This window comes from Pavona decussata, unplaced genomic scaffold (genome assembly GCF_977016875.1).
Source record: "Pavona decussata unplaced genomic scaffold, jaPavDecu1.1 SCAFFOLD_109, whole genome shotgun sequence".
NCBI lineage: Eukaryota > Metazoa > Cnidaria > Anthozoa > Scleractinia > Agariciidae > Pavona > Pavona decussata.
Genome location: NW_028145523.1, coordinates 694,763 through 712,961, shown reverse-complemented (window position 1 = coordinate 712,961; position 18,199 = coordinate 694,763). Strand labels below are relative to the sequence as shown.

At 36.9% G+C, this 18,199-nt stretch overlaps 1 protein-coding gene across 1 annotated transcript; it reads left to right on the top strand.

Moving 5' to 3' along the window:
* The first annotated feature begins 1,437 nt into the window (after positions 1-1,437).
* LOC146470918 (uncharacterized) lies at positions 1,438-14,958 on the top strand. The gene is made up of 9 exons (XM_085121482.1): positions 1,438-1,540; positions 2,190-2,222; positions 2,848-2,889; positions 3,470-3,523; positions 4,436-4,477; positions 5,082-5,144; positions 8,825-8,938; positions 13,346-13,642; positions 14,636-14,958. The coding sequence occupies exons 1-9, from the start codon at positions 1,438-1,440 to the stop codon at positions 14,956-14,958; spliced, it is 1,071 nt and encodes a 356-aa protein (XP_084977608.1).
* Positions 14,959-18,199: the final 3,241 nt, after the last annotated feature.

Here is an 18,199-nt window from a genome sequence, read left to right as displayed (position 1 = left end):
TTATCTGGAAGCTGCAGGCGCATCATTTGCATGGTTTTGATCCTCATAAGGCACGCTGAAAATGAAAACCACATAACAATTTCCAGGAAAACATTCCTTTAACCTGTTTTTAATTACAAAAGCAGGATGCATGTCTTGTGGTTTAAGATCGTTCTTGGTTTAAATTTTTTCAAATCACTTTGATTTTTATTCTCCTCTGTGTAGTTTTCATTACCATAATCCGAGACAAAGGGAAATAAAAATCAAACTAATTTGAAACTTTTTTTTAACTTAAAAAAAGGTTTTGAACCCCAATTTATCGATTATTTCGAGGAAATTACTGATTACTGGTTGAAGTAATTTATAAACCGTTCTGTATCCGAGTTGTTGAGCTACTAAGTGGATTCATGTGGTGTTTTTTTTTTTTTTTTGAGACCGTGATCTCGACGGTCAGCAGTGTGAAGTCGTCTAAGCCACCAGCAGAAATTAATTAGAACTTTAAGAAGAGTGGCTAATTTAATTGTGCCTGCGCAGAATTCCAGCTGTTGCTGTTTAAATTTCAATTTTGCTTTAAAAAGATGTCATGCTCAAAGCATGTTCACGTGCATCATTTGAAGAAAACTGAAGTTTCATTCTCTGAGTTCTGGTTCAACTTTTTAACAACTAATTTGTGTGGAAAGCTGAATTCGTTGATTCTCGTTTAACTCATGATTCTAGATCCTTACCAAACTTATTATGTCTGTATGAATAAAGGGACTTTTTTCCCTTACCTTTGGTAAACGAATGACAGAACCTCTAGGTAATACTATAAAGAATAGAACAAGACGCTTGAGTTGTAAAGCAGCCTTTTTAATTTAATCAAACTTCCCATCTGGCCTCTTTCTTTCTTTCTATTAGTCTATGAGTGTCACTAACTCATAATTCCTCATCACTCCTCCGTTGCATTAAGCCCTAGAATCCAGCGATTCGATTGAGTGTCGTAATTACAGTAATTAAAGTAATTCACGTTTGCTTCAACACGTATTGTGAATGGTTAGCAAAACTCGCCCCTCTCTCTATACCAATGAGAAGCAAGACCAAAACCAATCACGGCCTGCTCGCGCGCAATGCTTCGAGTTCTGATTGACTCATTGTTGTGTTTACGTCTTCTGTGATTGGTTAGGGTTGTCACTTTGGATTTGGTGTTACGACACTCAAATGAAATATGCCTACAGTACGGGGAACAAAATCTCGTGAGAGTTTTCTGGATTCAGATTAAATGTAGTGTATTGCTTCTCTGTTTCTGCTGATTAGTTTATTCTTTTTAAAGGAGTCGACGAATAAGCGTTAAAAGTAGTATCTTTACTCTTGGAAGGGGGTACTACAAACCAAGATATAGCTGTTTTCCTTAATATTTTCTTTTTTAAAAAATTTCCGTTTTGCTTTTGTAGATCTAGACGTGTTTTCTCGTAGTTCATAATGAAGACTACCTATATTCTCATTGTAAGAGTCCTGATGGTGAACATGCTTGTTACCTCAGACGCAGGAATGGCTAAGAACTGTTCTAAGGAGTGTACAGAATGTAAGTGAGGCCAATCAAACTAGAGCTTTCCACGAAATGTTTTCAAATTTCTTTACTTTTCTCTTTCTTGTTCTTTTTCATTCTTTCAAATCGTCGATTGGTTTTTTTCTTCTGATTTTGGAAACAAATTTTATTTATGAAATAAATGTGATGGTATATTTTTGTCCCATGAACCTAGTTTAATGGCTTTAGCCCCCACGTGTCTCCTGTAGCTCAGTGGCAGAGCATCCGAACTAGTAATCGGAAGGTCTTAGGGGTTCGACTCGATTTCTTTTTTCCGAGTATGCCCGCGTCACTTTCTAGAATAATACATCATTCTAAAATTTTAATTAATTTTCATAATGAGTAAAATATTAAAACCAAGTAGGCGTTGAAGTGTGGCAAGTTGTTAGACGCGCGCGCTTGTAATCCCGATGTCCAAAGTTCTGTTTCCAGCAGGATTTGTTCTATGGTAGTTCCCTGTTAAATTACTCAGCCTCGCATTTATAGCTAACTATAGTCAACCTCCAAACACCTGAATTCTTTTTAAGTGTTATGTACAGCTTACAATGTTTTGTCCTGTCGTTCACAGGGTCTACAGTCATCACATCAGTTCTTAAGACTTTTACATTTAAATAAAATGTTTTTTTCTTCCTTTCTAACGTCTTAGTTATCGAGAACAAAATTGAGGAAAGGCTTCAGGGTAGGTTGAACTGTCATTAATTAAATCTTCCCGTTGTGCTCTACTGGCCTAACATCTCTTGCATGCTATGATGATTGTTTTTTTGCGAGTATCGCTGTCTCATTTTCTGATTAATACATCATTCTCATGATCTTCCTATTGCTAACAGTAATACGGCAACATTTTTTAATCAAGAAACTAAGTAGAGAAATGTTATTAGGCCTGTCGCCTCAATACACAATCCACTGATTTCTGAAGTATCCAAAACCTCAGAGAGTGGCAAATTACCGTTCTAGTTCGTTGAAAGATAGTATTTCCATTCCTAGAGACCATATAGGTCCACGAACAAACTACGATCATTGGTGAAGGAGCCAATAGTTCCAAAAGCCCTATTAGATGAGTTTTAATGCGTAACTAAAACGAATTACTGTACAGTATCCACAATTATGGAAAGGATTTAAGACATCTCATTGATTTATGTTTTTGATACCCCTTTCTTCTTTTAGCTCTAACCGAGGAATTGCAAAAGGCCTATTAAACGAGTTCTAATGCGTAACTAAAACAATTCTGTACGGTATTAACAATCATGGAAAGGATTTAAGACATCTCGCTTATTTATGTTTTTGATATCCCTTTCTTCTTTTAGCTCAAACCGAGGAATTGAATAAACTGAAGAGTGACAACCAAAGTTAGTTGCTTCTCAGCAATTGTAATATTTTTGCGAGATAGCACATGAAGCAAGACTGTTTGCAAAATAATCTGCTGCGTTTATGATCAATATGATATTTAGTTATCAAGAACAAAATTGATCCTCTGGAGACGAGGCTTTAGTGTAGATTGAACTGTTATCCCTGTTGTGCTCTACTGGCCTCAAATCTCTTGTATGATGATCTTCCTATTGCTAACAGTTATACGGCTATTTTTTTTTTTTTTCTAATCGAGAAACTAAGTAGAGAAATGCTATTAAGCCTGTCGCTTCAATACAAAATGTACTGATTTCTGAGGTATCCAAACCCTCCTGTAGTGGCAAATTACCGTTCTAGCTCGTTGAAAGATAGTATTTCCATTTCTAGAGACCATATTGGTCCAGGAAAAAACTACAATGATTGGTGAAGGAGCCAATTGTTGCAAAGGCCCTTTTAGATGAGTTTAATGCGTAACTAAAACAAATTTCTGTATAGTGTATACACAACTATGGAAAGGATTTTTAAATCAATGAGACGTTTTAAAAAACGTCTCATTGATTTATGTTTTTGATATCCCTTCAGTTCTTAACTTAGTTCAAAGCGAGGAATTGATTAAACTGAAGAGTGACAACCAAGGTTGGTTTCTGTTGTTATTGAGGCTTATTCATCCCGTAAAAATCTTTTTTAAATGGAAACGGGCCTAGAAAAAAGCCTCATTCTAAAATACAAGACAGAAAATTTACACCCTTGCCATTCAGTCACGCTCAAATGCTTTTCCACACAAATCAAGTTTGTAAAATGCCATCAAATCTCTGCTCATCGGCTACTTTGCACTTAAACGCCCTAAAATTTCTTGCTCTGATTATCTTCCTATTGCTAAGAGTTATACAACATCCGCATTTTTATCTAAGTACAGAAATGTTAAAATACAGAAATACAAAATCGATACAAAATCTAATGATTTCTGAAGTATCCAAACCCTCAGATTGTGGAAAATTACCGTTCCAGCTCGTTGAAAGATAGTATTTCCATTTGTAGAGACCATATTGGTCCAAGAACAAACTACGATGATTACTGAAGGGGCCAATTGTTGCAAAAGCCCTATTACAGGAGTTTAATGCGTAGGTTGAACTGTCATTAATGAAATCTCCCTTTTGTGCTCTACTGGCCTCAAATCTCTTGTATGATAATCTTCCTATTGCTAACAGTTATACGGCTATGTTTTTTTTCTAATCGAGAAACTAAGTAGAGAAATGCTATTAAGCCTGTCGCTTCAATACAAAATGTACTGATTTCTGAGGTATCCAAACCCTCCTGTAGTGGCAAATTACCGTTCTAGCCCGTTGAAAGATAGTATTTCCATTTCTAGAGACCATATTGGTCCAGGAAAAAACTACGATGATTGGTGAAGGAGCCAATTGTTGCAAAGGCGCTTTTAGATGAGTTTAATGCGTAACTAAAACAAATTTCTGTATAGTATACACAACTATGAAAAGGATTTAAAACAGCTCATTGATTTATGTTTTCTTTATTCCTTTCTTCTCTTAGCTCAAACTGAGGAATTGAATAAACTGAAGGGTGACAACCAAGGTTGGTTCCTGTTGCAATTGAGGCTTATTCATTCCATAAAAATCTTTTTTTTTTTTTCATTTGAAACGCACCTAGAAAAGCCCCCATTCTAAGATACAAGACAGAAAATTTGCACCCTTACCATTTAGTCTCGCTCAAAATGCTTTTCCACACAAATCAAGTTTGTAAAATGCCATCAAATCTCTGCTCATCGGCTACTTTGCACTTAAACGCCCTAAAATTTCTTGCTCTGATGATCTTTTTATTGTTGACAGTTATACAACATCTGCATTTTTATCGAGGACTTAGTACAGAAATGTTATTTGGCAATTGTCACCTCAATACAACATTTACTTTTTTCTCAACTCAAGTATTCAAACCCTCTAACAAACGGGCGTGAAAATTAGCATTCTAGCTAATTGAAAGATAGTATTTCCATTTCCATAAATCACATTTGTCCGTATACAAATTACAATGATTGGTGAGACCTAAAACATCTCCTTAATTTATCTTTTTGACATCCCTTTCTTCTCTTAGCTTAAAGCGAAGAGTTGTGTAACTTTTGGCACAGCCTATACCAAAAATGTTCATTATTAAGGTTTAATACTCTTTTCTAAATTCTTAGAGCTACAGTCTGCCGTTGAATCTCTGAGCAAAACATTGACACAGCTGCAGGATCAGTTTGCTGGTACGTTACTGTTCTCATTGGTTAAGTTGCACAATGTGTAATTCGGAAAAAACGGGCACTTAACTCGATATCATTAACTGAAGGTTAAAACTTTCCTTTTTTTAGGTCAAACCTTTCAGTTAATGCTTAGTCTATTGTTAGTTTATTTTATGATAAGCTTTATGTACATTTAGATTACGTTTTCACAGTAAGATGTTTGCGAGATGACGCTTGAAGCAAGACTGTTTGCAAAATAATCTGCTGCGTTTATGATCAATACAATACTACATTATACAGAAAAAAATTGTACACGTTCTTCTCCGGAGTTAGTTCATTCCGTGTGTTCTCAGAGAAAGTAATACATCAGTCCCCGGTTGTTCAAAGAGCGGAAACCTTTGTCCACCGGATAGGTTGCTATCCGGCAAATAAATGTGTGCAAGAATTTCCCTATAGCCCTATAATTTGTGTACATAGTAGAAGCATATGTCTAGATTTAAGTATGGGATTGTGTTGAAAGCTTGTCAACGCTGGATAGTGACCTATCCACTGGATAAAGTTATCCGCCCTTTGAACAACTGGGGCCATGTCAGGAAGACCGTGGTTTTCAGGTTTTCCCCTACAGACAATCCAAGTAAACGTAACCTAAAGTTGTAACATAATACAAACATGACGATTGTTTCCGATTTTTTAAAATATCTGAGCAAAGCACCACAAAACCTTGCGATCTTTTCAGAAATTTATTTGGAGATAATTTGCAGTGGTTGGAGAGTGTCCATTGAATTTGAATTTACCATTTCATCATACTCAGAAAGGCAGGTTGTTTTTTAAAAAAACTTTGTCTCATTCATCAAAAATCGACTTTCTAACGTTTACTTTCATGGTCTTATATTATTTGAGTGTTTTAACTACTGTTTGATCATGTTGATGTTTTTCCTCTGGTTAACTTTAGGCAATTAAGGTGGCGAGACAGTTTTCTAGTATACACGTGTTATAATAATAATCATTTCTTAAGCGCAAATTCAACTGAAGTTTTCAAATGCGCTTTACAAATGGTATGAATTAAACAATATATATATAGTGTTAAAAAATAAACTGTAAAGGCATAAAAATTAGATCATAAACATCAGGCTAACTAATTCTGTTAGAAATTAAAAATCATATAAAAGTTATTCTAAAGGACTAATCGAGATATGCTCTTTTAAAAAGGAGAGTCTTAAGTTTCCGTCTAAAAATGTTAATACTGTGTTCCTTCCTGAGTTCCAGAGGTAGTCCATTCCACGAAGCGAGCGAAGGCTCGGTCTCCGAGGGTGGGCAACGTTTTAACGGCCAGTGGTTTGAGCGTATAGTTATCGTTAGATCTCAAACCATAACTGCAATTCAGCTTCAATGTAATTAAGTCACGTATATATTTTGGGGCGGTGCCATGGAGAGCTTTATACGTGATTAAAATTATTTTGAAATAAATTCTATGTTTAATATTTAGCCAATGAAGTTCAGTTAATAATGGGGTGATGTGACAGTATCTAGGAGCTCTAAAAATTAGTCTTGCTGCTGAATTCTGTAGGTGTTGTAGTTTATAAACAAGGCTGTTTGGTAGCCCATACAACAGAGAATTTAAATAATCCAAGCGACTAGTGACAATCGCAAATGCGTGTATTAAGGTCTCCGTAGTTTCTCGGCTTATAAACGTTATTTGTAAACTACGTGCTTTTGGGTGCCCGAAATTAGCATGATACAATATTAACTAAGAAGGAATGTATTTGGATACTCGGTCTTGAGCTACGTACCGTTACCATAGCAACAAGGCGAGCTATTGAGGGTACTCAAGTGATAGGTTTCCTTTATTTTTAGAAAATGCACTCATAAGATTTTTTTTTCCATTTTTTGTCTCCAGAAAAGTCACAAAATAACGACATAGTGACGCTGCTTTCATGTAATTTTGACAGAGACATCCCCTGTAAATATTGATTTTGCACATTAATGTTTTGCCAAGACAACCTCTGTCAGATTCAGGTTTTTGTTTCTAGGCGAGTTACACTTTTAGAGAACTACTATTTTGTCAAATTTTCGTTCCTTGGAAAAAAGTTACTTTCCACTAAAACGAGTCACAAAGTTTTGGTCAAATGCGCCTGCATGTCTTTTAATCGGGATTTCATGGTAAATATGAAAAGCATACAAAAAAGCTTAGGTTTTCGTTAACTCACTGTCTTTGCTCGAAGACAAAAAAGGTTCACAAACGAGAAACAACGACAAAACTCAACTTTTGAGCCATTTGATATAAAATTGAGGGATTGCCTTATCGATGCCGCATTTGCCTACCACAGCCATAGCGCGCGCTTAATAGTGTCATGTACTGAACTTGTGAAGCGCGCGTAAACTGTGTTCAAGCACCTTAAAGGGACTTTTGATGCTTCAAATTAAAGATTAACGATGGATTAAAGATGGCTGCCATTTGGAAATGGCGACGTCATTCCAATGTTATTTTACATGATCACTTCCCGCTGCGCTCCTCAAGTCTTTACGTTTTATTTTAACCTCGTAGTTATACATCTCCTGTTCCTAAAAAGTAAAATAAAGCATGGCCAAGACAAAGTTACAATAGAAAAGGAAACACTGGTTTGTAAAGCTACTGAAGTTAATTCCTTAGTTCTTATTAACCGAGCGGAAGGTCTGTAGAGGAGAATCTTGACAGACCGAACGACCGAGCGACCGAGGTCAAGATTCTCCCATACAGACTGACCTAGCTCGGTTAATAAGATGTTTATTATATGGCCAAACAGGAAATCGAAAGGATAAAAGTATATTTGTTTCCCTGCGCGGGCTCAAGCATTTAGCTGGCTTACTTCTGTCACTAGTCTCCAGTTCAAACGGGACCAAAATAACTGTTCAATTTACAGCTTTGTACAAACTTCGTCAATGAATGAAGACAAAATAACCGTTGTTTTCCTACAGGCTCAATGAAAATTTTCTAAAATGCGACCAAAAGTGCAACAAATTTTAATGCCTGTCTGTGCCACGATCGCTCAGCGATCAGTTCTCATTCAGCCTTGCGATCTTTGACTGTTCACCACAGAAAACGTTAATGTTAAATGTGCAGCATTCAAACTTGTCAATATGTACTCCGGCAAACATTATTGCCTGAGGTTGGATTTGTTGGGCAGTGAAGACATTTTGCTGCGTTGTAGTGGAGGCACTGACTTGGTTTTCTTTGAACTGAGCGGATGTATCTGGTCCACGATCCAGGACAGTAGACATTTCTCGTTGTCGCTTGAGAGATGCTGAATGGTAGCTGTCGAGGCTTTCCAAATTTTTATGACCGCTTAGCTGTGCAACGAAATTTGGCTGAACGTCTGCTTCGAGAAGACGTCCAACACTGGTCTTCCTAACGAAGTGATTAGAAACCTTCTTCCAGCTTGTTTCAAACATTTGTTCTCTTTGAAGGCTGCCCATGAATGAACGTTACAAACAGACCAGACCACATACCATGGATTACACACCCCTACTCCCTTGTTAACAGTGTTCAATACAACTGTGTGAGCTCTTAAGCATTCTACAAGTAGATTCATGACTAGATTTATGGTGAGAAGGTGTAGGAATCAAGGTCATTGGATTAACTTCAGTAGGTACACCCAATAATGCAATCATCTAAACTAGGACAAGATGTTGGGCATAAATGTAGTATTTTAAACATTACTTTGCAGAAAATGTGGCATGTTATTCAGGTCCATGCTTGAATGAAGGAACTTGCTCTAATAAACCAGGAGGAGGCTATAGCTGTCAGTGCAAGATCGGATTCGCTGGTGAAACATGTGAAGGTAAGGGCAATCTGATTACTGTTGTTTTATGATTTGGGAAGATTTTTCAGCTAGAAAAAGAAGCATTGTTACTATTAGTTGTTTAGACCTAGAGCTGAGATCTTTTTTTGTAATTTTGTCGTAGACTATTTCTCGTAATGACATTATTCTCGATCTCTCGCTGTAACAATAACGGGTAGCTAACAAACTTTAGCCGTTTAAATAAAGCTACTATAAGCTATTGTAAAGGCGTATAATTAATATTGATTGACAGTCTAGTGCCGAGATTTTCAACCGTTTTGTTAAAGGGCATTGACGAAAAGAGTCTGTTATCAGTGAACAATAAACGATTATGAACAGTCAATCAACAACTGGCCTTAGTAAGATTAAACAAGATTAAACATGTAGGCAATTTTCAGTACCGAATGACTTTCACACTGAAGAAGGGTTATATATCCGAAACGTCTGTGTTCTTTTTTATACCATTACTGACACTATTTGATATTTATTATAATATCAATCCTACCATTTATACAATTGCAAGTGTTATTCATCGCTAACGAAATTTTCATTCACTGCTTTATATCCGTGTGTAGTGGGCAAGCTCGTATTTCCGGCATTAGCTCATTTTTCTGTCCTCAATTTTTTTAGCAAACATTTTAGACATAAAGAGCGTAATCAGTTTGGTTTCTTCAGACGTAAAGTGACGTCTCGCATGTGCATCTCCACTACAAGAGATCCGTCACTCAACGGAAAGTATTCAGAACAGCTTTTTATCTGTCACGTGGTCCTCTGCATTCAAAAGTTACGTAGCTTATGTCATACGTGTTCAGCAGTTCTTGTTTTCCAATCATGTAAGACAGCTTTCTTTGTTTCATTGGCGCACCTGAACAATTCCTGCGAATCAAAAAAGGAACTTCGTTACAGAAGCTTGGTTAAGTGCCTTTCGTTGAATATCCTTAGTTTAAAACAAAAAGGCCACGGATGTCTGTATGTGGAGCAGAAGATATTTTCTCGCATAAATGATTCACCAAATTATAACTTTTAAATTATCGAGATGAAAAAAAAAAATAATAATTGCGTTCATTGTTTCTGGCAAGTTCTCAATCGACATAATATTGGTCTTTCGTAAATCCTAGGGTCAATTGAAGTACCTCAGAAAATTTCGCTCCATCCAATTAGAATCCTTCGAGTTGAAGAGGGTCAGGCCGCCTTCTTATTTTTGAAAAATAAGGGCAGGGCCAAGACAATATTTAATATTGGCATGTGCCATCAGTAAAGGCACTACATTCGTGCGTGTCATATATCGAATGTTAATGCTGCGTAGCAGTCTTTCCCTTACTTTCCTCCATTCATTCATTCATCCATCCATTTTCGTTCGTTCGCTCCCTCATTCATTATTTTCTTCTTTCTTCCTTTCTTCCTTCAAAATTAACCAAAACCAATAAATAAAAAGTTCAAAAACCAAAATTTGGAAAAATGGGCTATGAAAGTCTTATTGCCATTATTCAGAGAGTTTGTTGGTGTTTGCTTTTTTATTACGAATATACAAGGTCAACGCAAGGTCAACCCTTCAGTAAACTTCTCTGATTATGTTTTTCACTGATTAGATCTTCCACAGATCCTGCGTTTACTAGCACCACTTTCGTTCGCGGTCCTTTGCAGTTTCCTCTTTACTAAGTTTTTGCGTGTTATTAAACACTTGCATATTGGTTCGTGTATTCTAACCTTAAAAGTAGCGAGCCATGGACGCAAAGGGAAATCTTTGTGAGCTTGACAAGCTAAGAAGCAACTCATCTACATCTTGTTCTCAAGGCAGAGGGGGCCGATTTTACCAAGGTTTTTCCGCAAGAAAACACGGTCCAGGTCCTGCAACAAATCCGCCCGGGTTCGCGGGCAAGATTGAAAAAATTCCAACCGCTGCCGGAACCAATCAGAGTGCATGATTGACAGAATTCCACCTCCTCGCGCACTGAGAAAAAAGGAGACGTTGTCGTTGAACGATACACGTTAAATTAGAGTAAAATTTTAAAGGTTGAAACGGAGCAAGTTATTGAACCACTTGAATCGTGCAACAGATTTCACGTCAAAGCTGCTGGAAAACGCTCCACTGTACCAACCCCAGGGTTGAAAACAGTTAGTCAATACGAGAAACTGTATAGCCCATTAAATATCTATTAAATATATATTTCTGATAAGCGATTGAAAAAGCCTTTTTTTCTGTAATAAAATACTAAGCTTTTTGAATGCCATAGCAAACCAGACCCCTTCTTTTATTTAATCAATCTAGTAATGAGTTTTGCGAAGTAGTAAAAAAATAAACTAATAGAGCCCGGGAATCTTGGATACCGTACAAACTTTCATTGGCGAGGATCGTTCAGCAACTGTTAGATAGGAATAACATTTATGTCTTTCCTTGTTGCTTCTCAAACTCATTAATAATTCATAAAGTGTATGTGCATGAATCTCGATACCCAATGAAAAACATGAATAAAATCTTAATGGTTTTCATCTCTGATCTGAGACCAAACTCAACGTTTGCATTTTAATGAGGAGCGATTCAATACGGTAATATTACGACTACTAGTCATTTATAATTACTTGCATATATAAAATGTTTAAAACAAACTCTTATAAGTATCCGCTTTATTCTGACTAGAAACGTTCATTACCATCTTTGAAACGATGAATGCTCAATCGCTGTTACTGCAAACCTGTTGTCCTGAACTCTTTAATCAACTTTTTTGAACGCAATTGGCCATTTCCGAGTTCCTGTGAACCTCATTTTGAAAGCGAGCTTAAGTGCAAAAGCTTTTCATATGAAAATTAGGTTTGTTTGCCTATGTATGAAAACTAATTTTCATAATAAAAACTTTGCACTTAGCCTCGGTTTCATAATTAGGTTCGCATCAACTCGGAAATGGCTTTGGGGTCCTTATGGGACTGAAAAACCTGATACCAACAGAAGCCAAGCTGCAGCTATATAAAGCTGCTATCTTACCACACCTTACTTATTGCCACCTCACCTGGCACTTCTGCAAGGCAAGCGATAGGAGAAAGCTTGAACGCATACAAGAAAGAGGACTCAGGGCAGCTTTTAAGGACAAACATTCTAGCTCACGCGAGAAACTACTGGCAAAAGCAGACATACCATCGTTATACAACAGACGATTACAGGACATTGCCATCTTCATGTATAAGATTAAGCGTGAATTACTGCCACAGAGACTTTGTAATCTTTTCCAATTAGACAGTGGTTCGTATTACTTAAGGAAGCAAGAATTTGTTCAACCTCGATTCTCTTCAGTGACATATGGAAAACACTCACTTCGTTACCTAGGGCCTAAACTGTGGAATGATCTCACTCCTAGAATAAGATATCAACCCTCTCTGAAGCAATTTAAAAGAGTCATACGTAATCAGGACCTTACCGGCCCTAGCAGCAAATGTCAGTAACTGTCGAGGCTGTGCAACCTATGCCGAGAATGACTAGGGTTTACATGATTTTTGCGATTGATGTATAAAATTTTATTAATATGGTTTACAATGTAAATTTTAATTCATTTTTTTTTTTTTTAGCTAGAATTTAGTTAGGTGTCCACTATTAGTAGAGGGGACTGCTCCCCTCAGCTACATTTCTTGACACGTTAATAAAGTTATTATTATTATAATTATTATTATTATTATTATTATTATTATTATTATTATTATTATTATTATTATTATTATTATTATTATTATCTGAGTCGGATTTACCACTGTTACTTTGGCTGGTATGTTCCTTTCCCCTGTCGGTCACTCCTAATTTGGTAAAGCTAGGAAGGAAAATCCGTACGAAGTAGCCGCTTCGATGTGACTCGTTGCAGCCACGCGAGCAAGTACTGTTTACCCTGTGAAATTTGCTCTACCCAAAATGCACAATAACATGTGAAAAAATAGTTAGCTCTGGTTAGTGCTCTCTATTCAGCGCTTTCTTTTGAGAAGTCATGTCAAGAACTCGTGAATACCTCTCCCCCCTGTTTTTTTTTTTTTTTTGGACGCATTAAATAAAGCACAGAGATTTCAGTCTGCACACTTGCGAGCGGTCTAGGGAGGGGTGGGAAAATTTGTTTTACATTACTTTGCATAACTGACAGTACCCAGTTATAACAATAATAGCAGAAAAAGAAATAAATCAATTTTTTGCCTTGTCTGTGTTTTATTCGTGTGCACTAAAACCTCCAGCTAAATAAGACAACATGCATGCATGGTTCGAAAATGTCATTTTAATAAGGGTATCCGCCAAGAGTAAAAGTCGAACAAAGAATGTTTTTTAACTCCCTGTCTAAGAAAGAGTGTTTTCTTCAGGGCCAGTGGACAAATGACTTACATTAAACGACTCATTCGGTTTTTCGTTACTTTTCGGCAATTTGGTATGCATAGTTTAAGAAAGTCTTTTGTGCTTCTCCCTTGAAATCTTGTACTTTTACTTTTGTTTAGGTGTTCTCATTGAATCTTCCATCCTTGCACGCCTCGACAGCACGTACCGGGACCAACTGAATGATTATTTGGCGCCAGTCCTCCAGACTCCATCTCGAAGTAAGTTTGTGAAGTGTTGGCATGCTAAGACAGATGGCTGGGCAGCATCTACATTTCACAGCAACTGTGATGGAAAGGGTCCAACTGTTACTATAATACAAGTTGACAGTTACATATTTGGTGGATACACTGACGTGTCTTGGTCTAGTAAGTATCATTTGATAGCAGCGAGAGTTATCCTTTATAGTCAGTTAATGACTTAGGAATAGTTTCACTGAATGAGGCTAATTCAGATCAGCTGATTCGCAATAGTTCTAAGTCAAATTAAACGTTCAAATAACTTAACCAAAGACTGATCTTTCACGGCACCAGTGCGTTGCGTCCCCCACCCCCCCCCCCCCCCAAAAAAAAAATACGTCTGCTTGAAAGAACGTTTTTACATCGTTTTAAGTGATTCAATTATGTGATTGGTAGTCTTGCTGTTTTTGCATAGCTAGCGGCTAGTTTGTCCATAGAGGCCGTGTATACTCTACGGGTTATTTGACTGTACGCACGCATGCTGTTCCTTGCCGAAGCAGTTAGTTGCTGTGTTTTGCTTGAGTTTGGAAAGTTTTTGCTTTCCTTGTTGATTTGTTTCTTTTTCATAGCATATCATTGTTTGCAATTCCACTAGACCCCGAATATCTAACCTCTGCGCAAATGGTGTCATGGCAAATTTACTACGTTTTGTTCCGAACGTGACAGAAGAGGCTCCTTTACAGACACCTTGAACATTCCAAGTGCAGTCTCTAAAAATATTTTTGATCCCCTTGACTCATGGCCGAAGTTTCCCGGTTTTTCTTTCAAATAAAAAACACTTCAAGTGTCTTGAAAATCAATGTCAGAAGGCGAGGATCAGGCGGGGAATGAGATTGGGAAAACAACAGAGATTTGTCACTCCCGACCCAGTCTCCTCGGAATTAGTGCAATAATATGAATTGAGAATTTAGTTTCTCAGTGCTTTCTTTGAACTAAGAATTTTAAAAAAATTAAACAAATCGTTGACTCTTAACCAACATGTCTGAGTGTGGTTATTCTTTACTTGGTCAAAAGTATGAGAGTTTGTTAGTACGTAATTATGTTAATTTATAACTAAGAAATATCAACAGGTACACATATAATTATACTACTAAGCGAAATGTTTTTTTTTTTCTTCCTTAGGTTCGTGCACTCAGTTTGCTTCATCCGAAAAAGCATTTATCTTCTCACTGTATAACATCAATGGCTACGCTCCTGTTAAGCTGGAGATCGAGGACACAAGGCATGCTATATTAGGATGTTCTGATAAAGGACCAATGTTTGGTATGGGACGGGATATCGGCATAGCGGACAATGCAGGGAACAACCGAGATTCTTTCACCTATTGTGGCTTCACTTACCGCCTCCCCCCAGGGGCCTCATTTGGTTCTTCCTGTACATTTTATGCAGGAAGCTACAAGTTCACTCCCACTGATACTGAAGTATTGTACGAGACAATAATCTAGGACAAACAAACAATATACTGTGATTCAGAGGCCTGTTGTTGAAAGCCCGATTAAGCTGATCCTGGGTAAACTGAAGTTTGATTCGAGTTTAATTACTAATCAATTAAGATTTTGTGAGAATATTTTTGTTCTTCCAGTTCTAACAGACGTTTCCTTGCCATCAGCTTAATATTAGCTTTCAAAGATAATTTTGACGAACATATTGAACTGAACCAGGGTTAACTTTCAATAAGGGATAAGCTTTAATCGGCTTTTTAAGAACCGGCTCCAAGTTTACTAATATTTTCTCACCCCAAGACTACGTGATAATAATAATAATAATAATAATAATAATAATAATAATAATAATAATAATAATAATAATAATAACAATAATAATAATAATGATAACTTTATTATTTACAATTATTTACAATAATAATAATACAATTAATTACAATTATTTACAATAATAATAATAACAATAATAATAATAATAATAAAATATTAACAGCGCGTACATATTTTTTCCATTTACTAATGACAGTTACCAAGACTGCTAAAAGTAACAATCAAAACGCAATTAAATAGGGGTAAAGCAATCAATGCATACACTAAGAAGTAAAAATGTAATTAAGTTGATGAATCAGCAGGGTCATGTGTCCCTAGAGGTTTTGCTTTTAGGCATTAAAGGGACACAGTCACCTTTGTGACCGCGCTGACCTGGACACTAGTTTTGTCAATTTTGAAAAACGTCCACCGTAACCCGAAATCAAAAGTACGCGTCGAATACATCTAGAAATTAGCTTCAATCTTCCCAATGTTTTATTGGATTTTCAATTTTTTACTGGAAACCTGTTTCTGAGTATGCTTTTGCTCATCCTATGGTATTATTTTATCATATTTGGTTAAAAACGGTATGGATCGCGTCTCCAACGGAACATGAAAAGAAGAGGTGGGAAACGTGAAGGCGCCGGGCGGAAGAAATCGCCTGCGTTGACCAATATAACGAGAGAAGTCAATCAAAAACACTGGAGAACAAATCTCTATTATATATATTTGGAAAATCGCATTTTCTCAACCTAGCGAAAGCTTCGTCCAGAGGGAATCTTCGTAAACGATTCGAACTTCGCGTCATAGCTGCTTGGTTTGGAGCTCAGACGAAGAGCTAGACAAGCTTCGGTACACAATCGATTATCTCCTCGACAAGGAAAACCTCTATTAGAACCTTGTTTTCTACGGGTCGAGCAAGCGTTCTTGTAATGACATGGGTTTGGTTCCTAAATTTAGATAACGGAGAAGTTGTAGAAACGAAATTATAATGAACGCAAAATATATGGCTGATTGAAAGCAGAAATAAAGCTTACCGGTAGTTTCGCTACACTGCAGTTCAGGCGATTCGCTAATATTTGAACTCAATTTGCTTCTTATGCAAACACTGTGAAACGTAGAAACAGCTAAGATAATTTTTCACACGACCGGATACCGTAATAAACAGTTAAATGATTCTTCGACTTCAGAGGTATTGGTTGACCATTGGCTTTCCCTGGACAAGTCCATCAGTAAATTTTCCATGGTATCAGGAAAATGAGTGTTCTAATATGACATTAGGTCTATAATCACTATTAAAGTTTGTTTATATTTTTCAAAGGATGCGCTTCTCAGCGCGACACTTGCGGATGAAGTGTATGCAAATCAGCTAAGAAATAGTATCTAATGCGCATGTGCACCAGGTGACTGTGTCCCTTTAATTTTTGAGAGATCTTACTTACCTTGGGTTAGACCTCGGAGAAACTTGAAGCTAATGTCACTTATTGGCTAGTCGTCACACTATAGTTTGTAGGGATGTTTCTGTTCATTTAGTTCGGTTTCAGTCACTCGCTTTAGGACCTTCCGGTTCCCATGACTCGAAAGGCCAAACACATCTACAATTTACAAATTAAACTTGTTTATTCCAGTTTACAGAATTCCTTGTAAGGAGTTGGTAGTAGTTATCGTAGGCTGTGGTGCAGTGACTTCACTACATTGAAAAGTTTAGTAAGGAACAGGCCACACAAGGAATTTGTTCCGTCAGCTACATCTTCTGAGGAAAGTCGGTCAGGCTATAACTAAGCGCAGCCTGTACACAAAAGCTCTGACGTAGCATTCATAAAGGAGATGCAGTGCAGTCCTAGTCACGAGCTTTAAGACATATCAAGAACTTGTCTCACAGCATTTGGTGAGGAGAACCTGGGTATGAAACAAATTCAAAATGGTTGTAGTCAAGATGACCTCCCGTTGTTAAAGATGTTGAGCTTTGCCCACTCAACCACTCAATCTCACTTGCGTAAGTTTAACGAATGGAGGAATATCTAAAGAAATTACTTTTCGCGCCTTTAAAAACTGAAGCTCATTTCTTATTCGAAAGAACAGCGGACGTTCAACACCTATGTGTTTTACTTGACGGTTACAAAGGCTCCGATATTTCCTAAACTGAGTGAAATCTACTTTTACTGAAAAATGTCCCGTAACTTGATGGAAGGTGACAGTAGCCGCTTCAAATAATTTCAACAATACGGACTCGACAATTGTGAAAATATACCTCTGTTGTTAACAGGTTTTATTTGTTAAGCCGTAGTTTCTTTTCAGTAACACCGGCTCTATGAAGCGCAAGGTTGTCTTCGTTTTATGAATTTTTAACGCTATTTCGTTGGGGGTGGAATACACCGGAAGGAAAATTAATTAGACACTAGCCTATTCCGTTTGTAGTTTTCAGTTTTAATTTGTTTCTGAAGTATTTCTAAGAACTAATTTACAGCTAATAGAACCACAGTATTTTTTTGCTTTGTTTTCGTATGGCATGTGCCTGTTCTTATTTATTGTCTCTTGCCACCGCACATAATGGTCCAAAGGGACAACTGTTTTAACAGAATAGAAAGAAAGTAATTTGCCCAAACGGGTTGGTAAATTTGATTTTTACCTGGGGTTGCAGTATGATAATTAATGTTTGTAAGGTAATAGCCATTGTTATGTAACTGGATTTACTTTGACTGCATTGCGCGCTCCTATTGGTTGGTTGTTGGTCACGCGATAAGGGCTAAAAATAAGTTGCAAAAATTATGAGCGCGCGCTTTGAAAGGGTTTAAGTCCATGTTTCTATAGGGTTTTTTAGACATGGTACGTTTTTCATGGGTTATTTTAAAAACTAAGGAAATGAAAACATTTTGTGCTCATTGCCATAGAATTATAAGAGACAAATTGAAGACTATTGGAACTCTCCTAC